Source organism: Pelmatolapia mariae, linkage group LG1 (assembly GCF_036321145.2).
Source record: "Pelmatolapia mariae isolate MD_Pm_ZW linkage group LG1, Pm_UMD_F_2, whole genome shotgun sequence".
NCBI lineage: Eukaryota > Metazoa > Chordata > Actinopteri > Cichliformes > Cichlidae > Pelmatolapia > Pelmatolapia mariae.
Window position 1 is genome coordinate 13,930,081 of NC_086227.1, and position 20,639 is coordinate 13,950,719.

The following is a 20,639-nucleotide window of genomic DNA, read 5'->3' on the forward strand; positions in this document are numbered from 1 at the left end:
TTTACTATTCCCTCCAGCTTAGTATTTGGATGTATGGAATAATATGAATGAATGAAAAAATCGCCACTTCCATCAAATCAGAGATAATAAAAAAAAGAGCAAAAAAATGTTTCAAAAAGAAGAAGAGAAAGGCACGAGAATTGTTAATTTGCTACATTAAGTTCTGCAGAAAGACTTTTTTTTTCTTTTTTTCTGCAGAAAGACGTTTCTTTCCAGGTGAGGGCCCGCCCCCACCATCTGAAAGCTGAAGCTCGTTTGGGTTTAGTGCATGTGTAGGTAAACAGAGAAAGAGAGAGAGGAGAGCAGGCAGACAGACCAGACAAGATTGAGCATGCATGCGGGAGCCGAGCTCAAATTTTTTTTTTCCGGCAACACTCTGACTTTCCTCCCATCCTTTGAAATGTGACTCGCAAGCTAAGCATGAACATTTTCTGGGGCTGATTCATTTAATTTAAAATTTTAAGTTCTCGCTTAGACAAATCGCTCATAGTCGGTGCGCAATGAGCGCGTCTGCGGGAACGGGAGTGTTCCTGCTCTCCCTGATGTCTATCCCCATCTGCTATTTATTCAATTCTCTCATTTACAGCAACAGGTACGTGGAAACTGGTTCACATATTAACTGTTGGACTTCCGACTTCCGCCATCAGCAGCGAGGAGTAACTACACTCATCTGAGAATCATTTATCTGATTTTTTTTTTTAAAGATGTTCTGTTTTTTGTTTTTTTCCATGCAGTGCTGAAGCTTTCTTCTTCGCTTGGTGCACAACAGTTCTTATTCTGGCCATTTCAGCTCGTTTTATGCTTAAAAAGAAGGCTCCAGTAGATCCACTTTTTTATGGTAGGATTTCTCAAATGCACGTTTCTTGCTTTGACCAACAGCGAGCGAGGGAAGTGTTCATTACAGATCAAAGCTCGAGCTAGGACTTTCTGCATATTGTACCTATAAAAACCTGTTGCAGTATTTAAAAAGCAGTGATATTTAAAGCAGCACGTAATGTTTGCAAGTTGTCCTGTCTTTAATGAGAAATTAATATATCAAATATACATCTGTGAAGTGTATGCAGTGCATGCGTTCCTCAGTGTGGTGAATCTGATCATTGGACTGGAGCAAGACAACATCATTGATGGATTTGTGACATTTTACCTCAAAGAGGCAAGTGTTGCTCTATTGTGTCCAGATTATGAATGCCCCCACTTTCTCACAGTTTTACTGATAAATCTGCATCGTGTTTCAGGCAGATCCACATGTCAACACAGCACATGGGCACATGATATCCTACTGGGATGGCTGCGTGCACTATCTCATGTATCTGCTCATGATTGCTGCAATAACTTGGGGGTAAGAGCTGTATTGTTTCCAAGGTTATTCACCACAGCTGCATCACTAAGTAAGGAAAATATTTGCCACTTAATCCCATCCATATTATACTGTTTGATAAGATAAGCTTGATAATGTATTTATATACCTAATTCTTTGAAACTACAATATGATCATCTGGCTTTGTTACATGGTTTGGGCAGGGACAATTACAGAGCTATTGGACTCTACTGGGTGGGATCTTTTCTCATGCGTGCAATGGTCTACATTCTTGGGAATGCTGTGGGTAAGTACACTAAAAATAATGGGATGCTTTTAGATGGCCTGTGTAGGGTAACCCACATCAACCCCCCCCCAACCACACACACACACACACACACACACACACAAACTTTTATATCCCGTTTGCTTACAGCAATTTAAACTAGATCATTTCTGATCTAGTTTTTCCCTCATTTTTCCCAAGGAAAGTATGGGACTCACGTCGGCCCTCTCTTCATCCTCCATTTGTTGTACATCTCAGTGTCGGTGTGGGCTTGCTTCCGCATCTTTTGTCGGCCTTCTGCACGGGACGTTGAGCTATCAGTAAGAACCTGACCGCTGCCCCTCTCACAGAGAAAACACCTACTTTTATTGCCCTCAGTCCAATCCATCAGTGAGTCCGTCTCAGTTGTCTGTGAGATTATTCTGATGAGTAATTACCACCACAGAAACAGTGCAAAAAAAAAAATGTATGGGCACATTTCTCAGAATCATACTTTTATTGTCATTGACACAAAATGATGACACATTCATCAAAAGTGTTCACGAGTTCCTGCATTCACAATATTCCATCATTCCCATGAGTAATAATTAAAACTGGCAGAGCCTTTCTTGGTAAAGTAAAATATGTAATTACTATGTTTTGTTTTATATCCTTGAGGTGAATTTTTTCTTCAGCAAAGACTGATACGTGTTGAGCCGATAAGTCGCTTTACATAAAGAACTGAGGGATAAAGACATAAAATGACAGGAATGTTTATTATCATGCTTTTAGTTGAGCTACAGAGTGTTGTTATGTTGTTATGTCAACAACAATTACAATACAGTGCATTATAAGTTAGGCAAATATGTCTTTGATAGTAGATATATTTAAACATAACTGAAGTTTAAACAGATGCCCATTTATTGGTGACATTTCTTTCTGAAGGGCAGCACGGTGGCACGGTGGTTAGCACTGTTGCCGCACAGCAAGAAGGTCCTGAGTTCAATTCCACCATCAGGCTGGGGTCTTTCTGTGTGGAGTTTGCATGTTCTCCCTCCGGGTACTCCGGCTTCCTCCCACAGTCCAAAGGCATGCAGTTTGTGGGGATAGGTTAATTGGTTAATCCAAATTGCCCATAGGTGGGATTGCGGGAGTGAATGTGAGCGCGTATGGTGTCTGTCTCTGTGTGTTAGCCCTGCGACAGACTAGCGACCTGTCCAGGGTGTACCCCGCCTCTGTAAAATAACTCCGATCTACCTTATATCCACAAGGTAAGGGTTAAAGTGTCTTATCTGCTGGAAACACATCCATACTTTGCATCTGCAAATGTTAGTGTTGCTGTTGTGTTTTCAGGACATCGAGGAGGCTCAGAGGGCAGGCTTGCTCCGCAGACCTGTGGACTTGGTATTCATCATCTACCTCATTCCAGCGCTGGCTTTCTGTGTGTTCAGAGGCCTGGTAAGAAACCTCATGGTGATCGGCTTGCCCAGCATGCACACAACTGTAGATTACTTTCTTAGCGTTGGGTGTCTCTCACATATCAAACTGTTATGTTATGTGTTCGAGGTTGTTCTTGACTGTTCCAGCAAATGGTGCCAAGACTACACACAACAGTATGAGCCATACCTCAAAGACCCTTCAGCCTACCCTAAAGTACAGGTAACACGGTGACAGTAAACACTCCAAAAACGTCACTCTAATGCTGTAATGTTAAGCCACATATCTAAAAAAGTAATCTGTGTCACTGTTTGACAGATGCTGGTGAGCATGCTGTATTCTGGGCCCTACTACATCATTACTCTGTATGGGCTGTTGGTCCCAGGATGTGACTGGATGCCAGACCTGACTCTTGTACACTCGGGAGCATTGGCACAGGTACTGTTGATCTCCGTATACAGCGAGGGGCCCCAGGTATGATTTACATTAGACACCTAACGTCTCTAACTTGTTCCGAATATCTGGAAACCAAATGTGTAAGTGATGAAAGGGTTGCCAGGTTTTAAAAATGAAGGTCATGTGAAAGCGTCGTTTACAGACTTTTGTTTTCCCACATGACATCATAGATCCAGGTAGATTATGTAATGTTACACAGAGACTGAGAGCCGGCTTCTGGCCAGTTCGGTAAACTTTCTCCTCTGTAGTGATTGCAAGTTGGTCTTTGTTTAGCGTACTCTTCAGAGCTGACAGACACCAGTGGCTCTATTTACATCTAAAGATGGAAAGTGAAGAGTTGTGGGAGTGGCTATCGCGCTGATCACATCTCCACTGCACAATGCAGCCATTGTGTTTGAGCTGCAGGCTGGCGCGTCACTCATCGGCAGGATAAGGGCAGAAGCTGACTTCAGACCAAGAGGAATGGTGGTATTGGTGGTATTCACTTAAATGTCAGCTGTTCAGCCAGGATATAAATAGGAAGGTTGATCCTCTGGCAGCCTTGGTTGCTATGAAACATGTCATGTGTCAGCAGCTTTCTACGAAAAGGTAAATGACAGAAGTGTATTAGATTGAAAATCATATGAGGATCAGTGGTGGTGCCAGAATGCAGGCATCGTCAGTCCAGTAAAGGAATAATTCACTCCAAAACACTTGTTACTTTGTTTTTGTATGCTTCAAATGGGTTTCCTGTGTAAGCCCTTCTTGCTCTGTTATTGTAGATAGATCATTGCTTCCAGCAAGAAAATGTGGGCTTTAGCATAACAGGATTTCCTATAAGATTTATGACTTTGAACTGATCTTTAATTTACTAATACATGATAATAAGACAATAATGTGCCCAAATTTCTCACTATCCCAGACCACTGAGATTCTGTGGGACAAAACAACAACTAAAAATCTTAGTTATTATAGTTTTTTATTTTCTATTATTTTCTGTTTTGATTTTTTTTAATTCAATTTAGTTTCAGTTAGGATATTTCTGCTGTATTCTTATTTTATTTTTGTTAGTTTTCCAACTTCACAAAACAATTTCAGTTAGTTTTTTTTAATTTAGTTTTTATTTCTGTTAACTAACATTTTTTCTACTTTTAGTTTTTAGTTAACTATATTAACCCTGGTGCTGACATCTAATTCTATCTTGTTTTCTAAAATTCATAATTCTTCCAGCGCTTCGGTTGTTAAATTACAAAAAAAGAAAAAGGGGGGGGGGGGGGGGGGGGGTAGAAAATTGAATTGATTCTATCATTTCTTTACATCATGAGCTCAAAATATTGTTAAAAATGTAAGAAATATTTAAGACCAAGATACACGGTATGGACAAAAGTATTGGGCAGCACCTTTTAGTCACTGAATTCAGGTGTTTCGTTCAGTATTGAGCTGTGCAGACACCCTTTATAAACATTTGTGTAAGAATGGGTCCTTCTAAACAGCTCACTGAATTTGAGTGCAGCAAGTCAGTGTCTGAAATTTCTTCCCTCCTAGATAGATAATGCTTTGGGGCTTGTGTTTCTGGCCTGTACACTTTAGTTCCAGTGGAGGGGACTCTTAAAGCTTCAGGTTACAAAGACATTTTTGACTATTAACAGTTTAGGGAAGGGCCTTTTTCTTTCCCAGCATCTCTGTGCACCATGCCATAAAGCAAGGCCCATGAAGGTTTAGTCAAATGAGTAGAGTGGAAGAACTTGACTTGACACAGCCCTGACCTTAACCCCATTTACCACCTTTGGGATCAACTAAAATGGAGGTTGTGAGCTGACCCCTCTTGTCCAACATCAGTGTCAGGCCTTGCAAATGCCCTTCTGGGTGAAAGGGCAAATATTTCTACAGGCACTGTTCAAAATCTTGTAGAAAGCCAGAAGAGTGGAAGCTATAGCTGTAAACAGGGACCAACTCCATAGTAATGCCTATGAATTCACAGTGGGATGTCAAACAAGCTCCTGCAGATGTAATATGTAGGTGACTTAAGATCTTTGTCCATATAGTGTTTATATAAGAATCTTGGTGAACATACCAGCTGTGAAGCACATGCTTATTATCCCTCTCTGCTGCGTTTCACAGGCCCAGTTCTCCCACATCGGTGCATCTCTTCACACACGGACACCGTTTTCATACAGAGTACCTGTGGACAGCCAGCCTGTCTTCTTGCTGGTCAATGTGCTGTACATGCTGGTGCCTCAGGCTCTGTGCTACCGCTGCTGCACACAGCCCGCCTTCTTTCTCAGGACAGCACTAGAGAAGAAAAATGAATGACAGACTGTCGGGGGGACAGAGAGAGTGCCACAGATGCCAAAGATGCCTAAAATAAAGGCCCGAAGAACTCGCAAATTCCTGCTGTGTTTGCAGGAATTTGAAACTGCCACCTGTAAACTTCATGGGGCTATGTGGAGGTGCTAGAAATGGACAAAAATGGAAATTGTGCCATCTACTGTTTTTGATCTGCTGCTTTTTATTGAAAATCTGTGTGTGTAAAGAAGCAGCATCCACATAAGGCATACACACACAATGTTACACTGCAGGCAATGGTGCGTTAGAGTTGTGTAACAGATTGATATGACTCACAATAATCATTGTTTGGTATAAAAACAAAACTGTCGTTTGTCGCTGAGATTTCTGCACAGTGCCTTCTTGGCAAATAAATTAATGTGTCTGTGCCTTTCACAGTATTTATTAGCTAATAGCAATTTTTTTAAATTTCTTTTAACTTTTTGTTTTTTTTATTCAGTGTGGTTTCAGTCAGTTTGCAGAGTGGGTTCCCTTGATTCAGTTTAGTTTAAATTTTCTGAAAATGATTAGTTTAAGTTTGGTTTTTAGTAGTTTCCTTCTTAGTCTGAGTTTCCTTAATTACATTTTAATTATTATTGTATGCCAGGGGCAAAATTTAGGAAAATCCTTACAGCTAATGCAATGAAATCTGTAACAAACTAACAAATACTAAAATTAAGGATATTTTCTATTAATTTTTTTCTTTTTCAAGTTCACAAAATCATTTAATTTCATTTTTTGATCTAGTTTTTATTTTTATTTTGTTAACTAAAATGTGGTTTGTTTGTTGTTGTTTTTTTTAACATCTAGTTCTAATTCACAAGCACTGTCTCCCTGCATTAAACAGTTACATCCGTTATATCTGACACCACCACCATCCCACTTTTAGGCGCTCTCTAGCCCTTATACAATCCTGCTTTCATCTTAATGGGATTAATTGTGATCAAGAAAAGCATATCACTGAAATGAAATAATAGTTATGGAAAAAATAATAGAAATCTAAACCTGCCCTTGTACTGCCATTGCACCGCCTCTTTATTTCATCCTTTGCGTCTTTTATAATCCTCTTGTGTGCTGTGTTATTATATTTGGCCTGTGTTTTGTTATTTGTTAATCAAGATGCTCTATAAAATGATCTCTGATGATAGTTAATAAAGTTGTAGACAGACTTTTTTTGTACACAGACTTAAAAAAAAAAGATTATACTGAATAGATAGCAGACCTTTTATTCCTTTTTAAAAATCAAAGTTTTTAGTTTAAACCAGAGAGGAGTTTTGTTTTCAGTATTAAGTAAGAAGGTGGAGAAGTTGTGAGTGGAGAAAGTGGGGTTAGCCCCCAGTTCCACAGGATAGCCATAGCACCATGGTTTAGTCTTAGACCAAAACCTCATTTAAGGATTTAGGAAAACAAAAGAGCAAAAGCTAATTTAGCTTTTTCTAAGGTGGTAGAGGAGAGATGAAGACTCAGTTGGTAATAGATGTGTAGCACAGTTAAGCTTAGATAACTGACCGAGGGGTTTTCTGTGCACAAGGCAGAATTTATAGCTATGGTATGGTTGCTACAGTGGGTGGAGGAGGTCAGATTGTGGAAATTGCACGTGTGAAGAAATGGAAACTGTTAAGCATGTTTTGATGGACTGCTCCAGCTATTTTATTGAGACAAATATTATGAACATTAAGCCTTTTTCCCTAAAATCAGTAATCGACTTTTATCATTAGAAAGTTTTAAAGTTTTTTTTTTTATCTAAAGTTCTGCACCCAAATGGACTACTCGTAAGGATTTAATCCTTGATGTACATTTAGGAAGTACCTGAGGAGGGCAGCAATACGCCTGTGTTGCGTCCTGCCTGCCGGAAATCCACGAAGAAGAAGATAAAGAAGGCAAAACAACTCCGCATGTAGCTAACATTTCCAATAAACATTTTTTAGTTGTACCTCTAACCTGACAAATTATTCCACCTGGGAAATATTTCGTATAAGCAGAGAAGATTTTCTCTAATGTTTCTAATTACATGCTGGCGAGAACAAACAACGCGGGCAGAATTACACTGGGCAGCTAAGGTTAGCCAAAGAAGCTAACCAGCTAGCTCCCATTAGCTGCAATGGCAGCGTCCACTCCTCCAGTGATTTCAGCTCCTGTATTAAGGTCTGTGTTTCTTTGTAGGTCTTTTGAACGTATTTATTGGTCAAACTAATGATTTTGAGACACGTAGACAACAGTGGCTTCTGCATGCCTTTAAAGTGTTGTTAAATAAACGCAATAATCGTACAAATTTAGCGTTAGGTTAGATACATTTTTATGAGTCTGGTGGTACTAAAGAAACCGATTTGAATGCCTGAGCCTTTTCTTTGCAGATAGTGAGATCTTTTAGTATTGGGAAAGGCAGAAGGTGGTGTAATATGGCTAACTGAAGCAAATGACACATGAAGTCTGTCTTCTTCAGAAGCACCAGTGATGGGAAGAGTTCAGTGATCATTATGTTTGACAGGGCACAGGATCTGCTGTGAACACTGGCTTTTATTGTTTAAGGTGCACTCTCTTGTAAGAGCTGTGCAAGCCCCGGGATAACATGGCTTAGTCTCCCATCTACCTTTTGCTCCTCTGTTGTGATTATTGTTTTCAATCTCTTTCACTTCAGTCAGAAGCAACGCAGGGCTGCTTTGAGGAAAGAGAGGAGGAAACGGAAACGCCAAGCTCTCGCCCATGCCAGAGAACGAGGTATGTAATAGATGTGTGAGTCCAGGTTGTGTTGTTCTCATTTGTCTAGTTGCAGTTGTTAAGCAAATTCTCCACCACCTTTTCTCTGTTACAGATTTAAAAAATGGAGCAAGCCCTACTCCTGGAGAAGAAGACGAAGTAAATGAAGACGGTGAGGATGACGATGTTGCAGAGGAGGAAAGGTAGGGCCATACTGACGCTGCTCTGAAGCCGCTCATTCATTGATACCAGCACAGACCATTTTGCTGCACATGCTGGATGTGTTTGATTTTGTATTTATTTACCTTTAGACAGCGTCTTCATGAAGAGTGGCTGAAAAGAGAGCGGATTGCCCAAGAGGAATTCAGGCTGCGGTTGGAGAAGGAGGAAACAGCAAGGAAAAGAAAAGAGGAGGAGGAGGTATAGGGATGGGAATTGACAGGAATTTAGCGTTACTTATAACGTTATCAATATCAATTATCGATTTGATTCCTTATCGATTCTCTAATCAATTGTCATTGAGTTAGAGAATAACCCTAACCCACCCCCAAAAGGCCCACTGCCTCATAAGAAGCTTGTACAATTCAAGAAACGTAATAATTAACCACGTTGACAGCAGATGTTCCTGGTTCCTTACTGGTGCAGCGGTTAGCTGATTCAGGAGTTTACAGCGAACACACAACATGACTGTTTTATAATGAGTCAGAGAGGATTAGAAAGATTATTATAAAAATACTCTGGTTTGTTTTCCTATTTTCAGCAGTTCCCATTGACCCACCAAAGCCTCAAAGAATGTGTTCTAATAGATAGAGCTATTTCCCGTTTAACAGAAGCCTGATCTTGCTTGTTTCATTCAGTGCATTATTCTGGTGAACATGACCAGTTTAGTCTAGCTCAGTCCAGCGCACAGCATCTTGTTGCTGTAAATATTGACTGGAGACCCCAACAGATCCATTGTTCTGTTTGAGTAATGGCTTTTACAAACTGCAGTTCAGATCAGAGATTTACTGAGCATTTTTAATTATTTAAATTTAAAACCATATTATATTTAATTTCGCTTTTGTATGGGATAAAAGCCCAGTACAGCTGACTGGATAAAGACAGTCCAGGCATGATGGCCATACCAGTTTGATTTAAAAGAGCTGCATTTGTGGTGAAATGAAAAAAAGGGGGGAAAAAACAGTTCATGGCACCAAAATGAATGGAAATGACAGCACAGTGGAATCAGTGGAAATGATTTGCAATACAAATTCCAAATAACTGTCTTTATGTCTTTTTGTGTCTGTAGCGGATGATAAAGGAGGAATGGGAAGCGCAGCAGAGGCGAGAACAAGAAGAAAAAGAGCAGAAGCAGCAGGAGAAGCGAGACAGAGAGGTGATATGGGCTCCAGGAGGATAGAAACAAAAAAGACATATATATCCTCTTCTACATAATCTTGAGATTAAGCTAATGAACCGGCTTAATGTCTCACCCACTGATTGTTTCTTTTGTAACGTGTTTGTGCAACTTTTCCTTGACTGAACCATTTTACTCCTTAACTGAGATACACTCAAAGAGAAAACCCTCAGCTCTCACAACAAGGATGTATCTTTTATATTGTGTGAAAGCTGTGAAATCGCTCCACTAGTGTTGAAAGGATACCTCCCATTAACAACTTTTTTGTGCCTCTCAGTCTCTGTGAACGTGGTCTTAACCCACAGAAAACAGATATGCTGCAGTTATATTGACTTCTACACATTTTCACCAGCCGTGTCTTTACACCATTTGTAGGAGGCTGTTCAGAAAATGTTGGATGAAGCTGAAAATCAGGTATTCACACACACAAACACAAGTAAAAATTGTCTGTCTTAGCTACAAACCCCCCAAAGTATCATATAGTACATATATACTACTGGTATTCGTCTTTTAATGGGACTTAACCTGAATCAGTTAAATAAAGTTGAGTTAAATGTCATACACTACCAGTGGAAATTCTCGCAAGCCATCACAACTTCAGAGATAAATTTTGAAAATAAATGAGACGCAGAATGATAGTAACTCATTTCCAGTATATTGTATTTTGCATATGTGTCTGCAGATTAGCAGTAAGACTTGCAGTTACTTCTCAGGAAATGGAAAATATATTTCTTTATTAAAAAAATTGCTTTTCTATCAAATCACCAGGGGGTGTGAACATTTTTTCTTTTCCTGTTTAACCAAATAGATTTGGAACAGACTTGGTTTAATGACAAAATATTATTATAATATTGTGAAATGTTAGTATTTGTATTGGCAGTGTACAAATAAAAGCTTTAGGCCTTGTTGTTCAGCCTGCTCTTTACCCTTCGATGTTTTTAAACTCAGCCAGATACTTTCATTTGAGCCTACTGTTCATTTTGATGACTTTTGATGGGCTTTTCTGTCACAAGGTTGGCCTTAAATTTTACTCAAAGTGGTATTTAGAAGCTCTGAAGTTTAATTTCACTTGTTTATACCTAGAGACACATTTAAATTCTTTCAATTCAGTTTACTCTAACTAGTGTCACTGCACTTTGGTGTCATTGCAAACATCTCTAAATCTAATAAAAGACTGAAAACTAAGACAGTTTAAATATTGCTCATGGCCTGGCTTACAGCTGGATAATGGTGGCCCGTGGATGAACCCTGAGGCTCCTGTGACGGTGAACTCTGAGAACTTTGGAACGGAGCGTGACGTAGCCAACTGTCCGTTCTTCCTCAAGACTGGAGCGTGTCGATTTGGAGACAGGTACTGATGGGTTTTGGTTTCTTCTGACTTGTTAATAATAATAATAATAATACATTTCTTTTTAGGTGTCTTTCAAAACACTCAAGGTCACCTTACCCAGAAGAGTTAAGAACAATAGGAATAGACAAAAAAATCCTATAAAATCAAAAGCAAAGTTACAATAGTTAAAGATCCTTGAGAACAGAGGATTTATGTGAGAAGTGGAAGGTAATCAGAGTGAATAAGCTAGTTTAAAGAGGTGCATTTTGAGATGCCACTGATATGCCTTTGAAAAGAAAGCGTCCTGGCAAGGACGACCCCCAGACTCTTGACCTGAGGCGAGGGACAAGGAGTTGTCAACAGGGAATGAATAGCTGTTACGTTTAGACAGTTAGAAGAACCTCTGTTTTATCACTGTAGTTTGAGAAGGTTGCAGTAGAACCAGGATTTAATTTCCTGGAGGCAAACACAGAGGGCAGTGAGTGGGAGGTGCTGGTAGTTTGGCATGTGGGTAGAGCTGGGTGTCACCAGGATAACAATGGAAACTGATTTATGGAAGATTTGACCAAGAGGAAGGACATGATTTTAAAAGAAAAGGCGGCCCAGGACAGATACCCTGGGGACTCCAGTAGTGCTGGGCGATATGATGATATATATCGTGTGGACGATAGAAAAGTGTCTGTCGTGCCATTTGTCTTCTATCGTTTCTAACCTAATTTTATAAATTATTACAAAATATATCATTAACCCTTTAAAACCGGTCGGAGCAGGTACACTCCGTTTTGCCCAACTATTTTTAAATTCCTGTAGAACTGGAACCACGTAAGCTAGCGCAATAATTATTTTTGCATATGAAACCAGAGGAGTTGTACTTACATCTTATGCCATTAGCTTGTCCTAGGTCACGGTTTCCTTCCACATATAGCTTTGCAAAAATTGCATAAAAAGCACTTGCAGCAACAAAAACATAACACTTCCTAGGTTGGAGTATAGGTCAGCGCGAACTATCGCATGTCCGCCATTACCTGCCCAAAACCGGAGGTGACCTCATTTTCGCGGAAAATGTAATTTTTTTTACCTTCAGGGCCTTATAAGCCTATACTGGTGTTTTTAAAAGTTATGTTTGACTTTATGCTTTTCTGTATCGTTTCTGAGATGCTTAGAACTCAAATTACACTGTTGGAAATATATTTATTTTGATGCACATGCTGTTTCTTTGCAGCAAGTTGGGAAAAGAAAAACTATAGATACAGCAGTCTTTCACACAAGGCCCTTATGAGAAAACGTCCCAGCGCCATAAACAAACCACAGGAGCCACCTCTCGTTATATTTGTAAAGGCATGGCCCCTGTTTATGTAGTTGAGAAGGACAGCTTTCGTGACCTCATCAAAGTCCTTGAGCCGAGGTATGTAAGCACTTCAGTAAAGTCGAGTTGCCTCGCTTACATGACGCATGCCGGGCCAAAGTAGAGAAGGATGTTTGCAGTGTCGTGCATTATTATATATCGTTATCGTGATATAAAATAATTCATACCGTGATAAATATTTTTTCCATATCGCCCAGCACTAGACTCCAGTAATAACTGGAAATTGATGGAGTTGAATGAATGGAGTGCGGCCAGAGAGATAACATTTAAACCAGTGTATCAGTGATTTCAATAAAAGCTAGTCTGTCAAGAAGAATGTTATTTTAGGTTAAATTACATGATGACACTAAAGAGGCCTTTCCCCACGTATTTGAATGTCTTCTCTCTATGAATCCAGATGTTCTCGGAAACATACGTATCCTACAACCAGTCCAACACTGATGATCCGCGGAATGTTTAGAACATTTGGTATGGAAGAGTCGCGCCGTGATGACTATGACATTGATGCTTGTTTGGAGCACAGTGAGGAGGAGATGCAGGAGTCCTTCCTTGAGTTCTACCACGATGTTCTGCCAGAGTTCAAGAGCGTCGGCAAAGTTTTGCAGTTTAAGGTGAGATGACATCAAGAAACTTTCCTCCCGTCATCCTGTCTGTGTTGTAAAACAGACTCACTTATTCCCCCTAAAAACATTTATAGATTTCACCTATTCCTCTCCTCTAATAGGTCAGCTGTAACTATGAACCACACCTGAGAGGAAACGTTTATGTTCAGTTTGACACGTAAGCAGTCACTCAGCCACTTCCCGTCTCTTTGCAATTGAAGTAACACTTCAGAGAAAACACATTGTTCTTTGACTTGTTGTCTCTCCAGAGAGGAGCAATGCAAAGAGGCCTTCATCAAATTCAATGGGAGGTGGTATGCAGGCCGGCAGCTTCACTGTGAGATATCACCTGTTACACGGTGGAAGAATGCCATATGTGGTGAGCTACTTTTTAATGCTGACGACACGCACAGTTTCACTTGCAGACATTCCCACAGTGTTTAGCTTGTTTGTTTATCTTCTCAGGATTGTTTGACAGACACAAGTGCCCTAAAGGGAAGCACTGCAACTTTCTGCATGTATTTCGAAACCCTGGGAATGAATTCTGGGAGGCTGACAGAGATCTGCACATGTCCCCTGACCGCAGCGTAAGGGCCAGTCACAGAGACGGGTGGCATTCGAGCCGATCATGGAGGCAGCGTCATTACAGCAGGAGTCCGGTGAGATCGGAGAGATCTGAAAGGAGACGAGACGAAGACAGGCGAAGGAGCAGGAGCAGAGAGAGGAGGCTGTCCCACCAGAACAGAGAGGACACACGGTCGTCTAGATCCAGACACAGTGACAGGTGGAAAGACAGGCGAAGGAGCAGGAGTAGAGGCAGGTCAAGGAGCAGAAGTAGAGACGACGAGCAAGACAGGCGGAGAAACAGAAGTAGAGACAGAGAGAAGGAGCATAGGGGTAGAGATCAAGAGAGAGACGGTAGAGGCACGAATGACGACGCTCACATGGGAACAAGAGAAAAGTCGAGAAGTAGAGAAAGAAGCCCCAGGTCACCTGATAAAAGTAAGAAAAAGTCTAATGATGACAGTAGCACACATCGTCGACACAAACACTCCAAAAAGAGCAAGAAGAAGAGCAAGAAGAAGCACAAGAAGAAAAACCATTTGCCTGAAGAGACAGCTTTATCTGGAGAGTCAGAAAAAGAGGAGTCAGGGGAGGAGACGGTGGAAAATTTTTCAACATCAAGTCCCGGTGGAGAGAGAAATGAGATGGAGGAAACGCAGAAAAACAGTGAAAGTGAATAGTCCGAGGAAATGTGAGGTGACCTCACTGAAAATATGCTCTCTTTTTTTTGTAGCGCACACATTTAAAAACTACAAATCAGATTTTCTTAAAAATAACTTCTAGAAATTTGTGCACACTGCGATACATCTCCGCCCTACCGATCTGGATTTTAAATGAATAAAAAGGGAAGCACTGCAGTTTGTGAGTCCTGAGATCACTGTATTCTGATGAGTTAATCCAGTTTAAAATGCAATGATTTTAATGTAGTCAACATTGGCACTTGTCAACACCTTTTGTGTACATATGTGAATATTTTCAAAATGCTCATTGTGGCACTACATGTTACGTAAAAATATAAAACCAAAAAAACCCTCTGCTTTTTGAATACATTTATTTGTAATATCCTTCAAATATAAGAAAAATGTGTTGTCAGTGTTTAATACAAAAACTGATTTCTTTTGCACAAATCAAAGTTTGATAATACGAGTGTTCAATGACAACAGTTTTGATCTTGATAAGGAAAAAAAAAGAAGACTTCCATACAGTTTGAGATGAGTAACTATTTAAAAGTTGTTTCCTTGCACATTACAATGATATACCTGATATCTGCAGTTCATGTTTTTATGTTCCCACTCCATGAAGAAAGTCATGATCAACATGTCTGGGTGGACTGGAGTAATTCCATAATACTGGTTTATTGTAGCCAAATAATTCCCACATCCAGTGACATCAACCTGCAGTTATAAATCCCTTTATTTTCTGCTGTTTTAGCCTCCTATAGACACCACTGAGAAGGTAAAACACAGTGTTCTTTGGTCATATGTTAGTCTTTAAGAGTAAGCCAAAGCTATAATACACAAAATAGTGGTTTTATTTGGGTCACTATCCTAACCTAATTCAGCACTAAGGGAGGAACTGGACCTAAGATATACTTTCAGAGGCTTTTACAAACCTCAGTGTTATTTTTTTTTTTTTTTTTGTAAGGACAATAAGTCAATGGTCAAAAAGACTACAGAAATACAGTATAGCAAACGTGACACTAGTTACACAGAAACCACCCACATATAGCAAACAATTAGTCTGGAAATGTGAATATGAAATGATTCATTTGAAGAGAAGAATCACAGAAAATAAACCTGTATTAAGCGTTAACACAGACACAATGATTATTAAATGTGTAATTTTAGTTACTGGGTTCAGTTTAGCCATGAATAAGTGATTGTAACAGTGTCTGTGGTTCCCTTAACAGCACTGGCCCCAGCTGGTGGCTTTGATGCATTGCCATTACATATGAGCATGCAACATAGGAACACTGGTTGCTTGTTCACTCATTCAGTCCAACCCTTGTACCTGAACATTTTCAGATGAATCTTTTTTTTTTTTTAACTTGTTAAGCCACTTAACACTGAATGTGAGCCAAATAGGCATAAAAAGGTATCATGGGATGAACCAGCATCATCTCTACACGTAACAAAAAACTATGCAAAGGACCAATTTCAAATTATATCTTTAAGCACTAGGAGCCTGTAACCCCGTAAACAAACAAACAAAAAAACAAACAAACACCATTTTTCGCCATTTCTTCAGTTGAATCTCAAAAATGTCAGAAATAACAGTCTGAAGTACAGAAAACTGCATTTTTGCAGCAACAAGTCAGTTCCCAAAGAGCTGTTATCTTGGCGTGGTGTGCAGTGGAGCCTTAAAACTGAGGAAACTGGACAAAATGATCTACAGCAACAGCCAAAGAAGAGCTTTAAATGTCCTTTCAGAACTATTCCTGAACACTAGTTTCTTACACAGCTGGTTTAAGAGAGTTCAGGCTGCAGACTAATTTTTCAGCCTGTATTTCCACATATGTTTTTACATGTTTCAATAAACCACTGCACCCATATTCAATTTTCCTAGCAAAGCATAAAGAAATGAGGGGTAGTTCAAGATTTTTTGCAGTGCTGCATTTTCATGACTCTTTGCTATGTGATGGTACAACATGAGAAGCACCAGCTGCAGACACAACACCTTAACAAGCACTTGAGGCCAAACATGTACAGCTCTGCAGTGGGTGATGATGGATTATCTACTGATGCTGGAGTTCATGTCGGTGCTACATTGTTCTCTGTGGAGTTTTAAGTTAAGGGAGTGAAGTACGCTGAGTGCTGCTGAATACAGTGAGGGAGCTTGCACATAGGGAACACATCAGAACCACAGTTGGCACTACACTGAAAGGACAATACAGGATAGTACAGTACAGAATAATACAGTACATAGATGGTGACTACACACACACACACACACACACACACACACAACACTGACACGGTAAACAGGAGAGGACTTGGTCGACACACGGAGGTGAGAATCAAACAAGGCAGAAACACGATGATCTATGTCAGCCCAATCTCTTCTAAAACGCTCCGTGGTGCCTCAGCCTCCTGCAGAAGAAGACAGACAAGTGTTCTTTAAAGCTGTTATGTCAGGTTCTTTAAGTACCCCTTACAAAACATAATTAATAGTGCATGAGTCATAATTGCTAGCTGCTGAATCTAAGATGGGAACAGAGGGGCTTTACAGTGAGTTACAGGCATGCACAGCCAGTCCTTCTGTTATAACAATAGTGCTGCATGCTTTGCTTTAAATAAATCACAGAGCACTGAATCTGTCCACTGGAAACAGCCACCTAGGCAGAACGTTCTTTAGTGCACTGGCACAAGAGATAGAAAGAGGTATTAATCAAGTCCTGCAGCCTAAGAATAAACATGATAGCAGGTGAGTGTAAGGTGGAGAAAGCCAGCCTTCTGTTTGGATCAACACTTGAATTATTGAGTAAAATTAACAGAAAGTTACTGAATTTTGGCAAATGTTTCATTTTGAAAGGATTTATGTCTGTTTTTGTTTCAGCTTATCAAACGTGAAGAACTGCTAGCTTTCCTTGTCTTGCTTGGCAGTAAAGATAACACCTTTAGATTTTTGAAGAAAACAAAAAAAACCCAAACAAACAAAAAACATGATAGGTTTATCAACACTTGGTTATTGCAACCCCCTGTTCATAGTTACAGGTCAAATGGATTTATTTATCTGCTGAAGAAGAACTGAGCGTACCTCCTGCAGCAGGTCAGCCTGCTCGATGGCCTTCAGCACATTCTTCTTGGATGTTTCCTGGGCCTCTCCGCCCAGCAGGAACTCATCCAGGATGAAGTAAGCCTTCTCAAAGTTGAAGATGATATCCAGCTCGCACACCTGAGAGTCCACAAAACAACAAATAGCAGCAGATCAGAGGAGACACCGTCCCTACTAAAAATCCTTGCAGTAACATTTTAACAGATTTCCCCTTCTGATACCATCGATCAGCATGTTATGTGTGTGATGTTGACAAGACTTACGCTGCCAAAATATTTGTCCAGCAGCTCCACGTATCTGTGGATGATCTCAAGTGTGATCAGCTCATTATCCTGATCCTCGACGGCACAGCAGAAATACAGGCTTGCATATCTAGTACACGAAGAAAGAAGATATGCAAAGCATCAATATTTGTGACATCAGCAGTATTAAGTAATGCATTATGACTGTTAAGTGTATATTTGGTAATAAAAGTCAGTCACAAAAAAAAAAAGGCATAGACACTAAGCTAAAATTTCTAATGTCTGCGTGCAGCGATATCACAACCCAGCAAGTGTCTACAGGGCATTTAAAAACGGGCAGGAAGTTAATGCTGAGATAATACACTCACAATCTTTTCTTTTGATACACCTGTTCAAATGCTCCGTCATGCAAATATCTGATCAGACAATCACATGTTATGAATACAACACATTTAGGCCTGTGTATTGAACTGCATGTGTGTGTATAATACTGCACTATCATCTGGCTGAACTGTTTGTTTGTTTTGCCTTGATAAAGTGGACATTTACATTACTTAGCAGTCATATGTTCATGACAAATCAGGCAATCTCCCCATTTACTCTGTACTCCATTTTTTGGCAGTTATTATTTGAAAAGGAGGTGTTTTTGGCTTCCACGACACACCAGAAGGTGAGCTCTAGATGCCAGAAATCTCAGTGCCTGAAAAAATAATCACTGAATCACCAGCTCCCATTAACCAGTGAAGCTTATCTGGGCCATTTACAGGTTAAACATAAATGCCTGAAGTCAACGATCCTCCTCCTATTCATTTTTGAAGGTTTCAACCACACCACAGTCATCATGAATTCGGGAACTGAAACTACGCAGTTCTCTTCCTTATAAACTTCTGTTGTCATGTGACCAGTGTTTTATACAAAGTTAAAACACCTCTCCATGAGCCAACTCCATCTGCTGCTGAGACGCAAACTGAAACAATGAAAAAAAATAGTATGTGCACCTGGAAACTGGCACTTCACCAGTACCAGCCCTTATTATATTGCTAGCAAGGAGGGACAACCATTAAGGAGCTATCAGATGAGAGCCATTTTGGTCTGACATGAACAGTACACTTGATCAGCTATGATAAAGCGAGCAGGAACGAGCTGACAGGCCTCTCAGAGTCCACATATCAGGCACCACTGTTTCACCCTGGAAGAACTGTCCCCATCCCACATGTGCCAATATGGACATCTCTTGGCAAAGCACTCAATCCTGACTTCCCTAATGAATTTCTATTTCAGTTTATGTAAGTCACAAATATTTTTTCACACCGAATTTACTTTTTTTCCCCTGTTTATTTAAGTCACAACTTTTAGTGCACGGATTACTGCTTCAAAATATGGCAACAGGTAGTCTGGTGCTGCTTGAGGCAGCAGGGGAGAAGCGAGAGGGAGTCTAATTAACACAGGTAATTAATGTTGGGAATTACTCTCTCTCCTTTAGGTGTAGTGTGTTGGAATCCACAACCTAAGGGAAGAAGCACTGGAAGGGAGTGGGAGTTTGCTCCCACCAGTTGGGGATTTAGAGGAGCACGCAACTTGCTTTAATTCCTCTCACTACTCTCCTACCTCCTGAGGAGAACCGATGACTGGCACACTAAAAAACAAAATCCCAATAAATAATTTTTTTGACCATTTCTCAACTCAAGTGAACCAATACAAGTTACTTTGTAGAAAACAAATGTTGGTGCTAATAAGCATTACTTAATCTTTAAGGGCAATATTGTGCTGTTGCATTTGAGGATCTGATCTAATCTTACCTACTGCACCAACAGCTGAGCGCAAATGCCACCTGTGATAGAAAGGGAGAGCGTGCAGTGGTATCAAAACCCAGTATTAAACGTGCATTATACACCTACCTTTTGTACACGATCTTCAGGTCTCGCCACTCCAAGAAGCTGCACATTTTGGGCTTCCTGGCCAGTATAGTCTGGACCAGATCCCTGGAGATCTTCTTTCTCTCCTTGTCTGACAGAGGAACATACCACTTCTGCAGCCGCAGCTTTCCCTGCCGGCTGAACAGCAGCATGAACTGCATCTGCGGGAGGAAGTCCAGTTATCCAAGAGTGAGATAAACACCAACTGAAGGAGTTATTTGAAGATGAGAGAGAAAGATGAGGAGAAATTAAAATAGCTAGAGGAGGGGGTGCAATCAGCAAGCCTGTGGAAACTACACGTTGGCATGGTATGAAACTTTGAATCACCCAGTTGACTTAGTCACAACAATAAGGAGAGACGTCCAAACAGGAAATACACACATTCTTGACAATGATAACACGACCGCCCAGCCGCCTGTTAAGAATGTGCCCAACTTGAAATATTTTACGTTGAAGAGGTTTTAATACAAAGTTGCATTAGCTAATATCAGCTAATCTTAATTATCGGCCACATAATAACATCAACAACGCGTCTCGTGTCATTTGCGCCCCATCCTGCGAAGGGTTATCTAGCTAAAGCATGCACAAGAAGTAAACACCAGTCTTTACCTTCGACCAAAACGTGAAGATAGTCACTTGGATGACTGCTAACTTCACTATGTCCCAGCGAAATACACAAACAAACCGAGTGAAGAAGGTGCTTCTGTGTATCTGCGGTTTAGCCCCTCACCCAGCTTGTTGCTAAACTAGCTAGCGGGTAGTGGTCGATGGTAAGCAGCGATTGAGACGGCTGCGCTGTGATTGGTTTAAAAAGCCACAGCTCTGGAATTTGATTGGATTAAAGATTCCGTTATTCGTTACGTTATTCCAAGGAAACAGCAATGGCTGCCTGTGAGTGTAAAGTTGCCACTTAGTCAAATTTACTTCTTCTTGTTCAATAAAGAGCGTATATTAATCCAGGTAACTGGTTTCACGATATATATGAACACATAT

The 20,639-nt window shown here is 40.3% G+C and overlaps 3 protein-coding genes across 5 annotated transcripts; 2 read left to right on the forward strand and 1 right to left on the reverse strand.

Annotated features, from left to right (window-relative positions):
* The first annotated feature begins 485 nt into the window (after nt 1-485).
* Nucleotides 486-5,876, forward strand: LOC134627102 (transmembrane 6 superfamily member 1-like). 3 transcript variants are annotated; one of them, XM_063473047.1, is made up of 10 exons: nt 486-592; nt 735-838; nt 1,056-1,153; nt 1,236-1,339; nt 1,522-1,604; nt 1,785-1,903; nt 2,925-3,020; nt 3,129-3,221; nt 3,318-3,437; nt 5,556-5,876. In XM_063473047.1, the coding sequence occupies exons 1-10, from the start codon at nt 501-503 to the stop codon at nt 5,745-5,747; spliced, it is 1,101 nt and encodes a 366-aa protein (XP_063329117.1). In that variant the 5' UTR covers nt 486-500; the 3' UTR covers nt 5,748-5,876. The 3 variants fall into 3 exon arrangements, with proteins under 3 accessions (XP_063329117.1, XP_063329103.1, XP_063329109.1); XM_063473033.1 differs by having other exon boundaries at nt 501-592; nt 705-838; nt 1,056-1,157; nt 1,240-1,339; nt 2,916-3,020; XM_063473039.1 differs by having other exon boundaries at nt 501-592; nt 1,056-1,157; nt 1,240-1,339; nt 2,916-3,020.
* A 1,741-nt stretch (nt 5,877-7,617) lies between these two features.
* On the forward strand, nt 7,618-15,133 carry zrsr2 (zinc finger (CCCH type), RNA-binding motif and serine/arginine rich 2). Its single transcript, XM_063473058.1, has 11 exons — nt 7,618-7,904; nt 8,398-8,477; nt 8,572-8,659; nt 8,768-8,876; nt 9,745-9,831; nt 10,228-10,266; nt 11,073-11,203; nt 12,946-13,159; nt 13,273-13,328; nt 13,420-13,529; nt 13,616-15,133. The coding sequence occupies exons 1-11, from the start codon at nt 7,861-7,863 to the stop codon at nt 14,392-14,394; spliced, it is 1,737 nt and encodes a 578-aa protein (XP_063329128.1). The 5' UTR covers nt 7,618-7,860; the 3' UTR covers nt 14,395-15,133.
* A 108-nt stretch (nt 15,134-15,241) lies between these two features.
* LOC134627132 (AP-1 complex subunit sigma-2-like) lies at nt 15,242-20,428 on the reverse strand. The gene is made up of 5 exons (XM_063473068.1): nt 20,256-20,428; nt 19,629-19,807; nt 17,752-17,860; nt 17,471-17,608; nt 15,242-16,803 (listed from the first exon to the last, which is right to left on the reverse strand). Exons 2-5 carry the CDS (start codon nt 19,805-19,807, stop codon nt 16,756-16,758), a joined length of 474 nt encoding a protein of 157 aa, XP_063329138.1. The 5' UTR covers nt 20,256-20,428; the 3' UTR covers nt 15,242-16,755.
* Nucleotides 20,429-20,639: the final 211 nt, after the last annotated feature.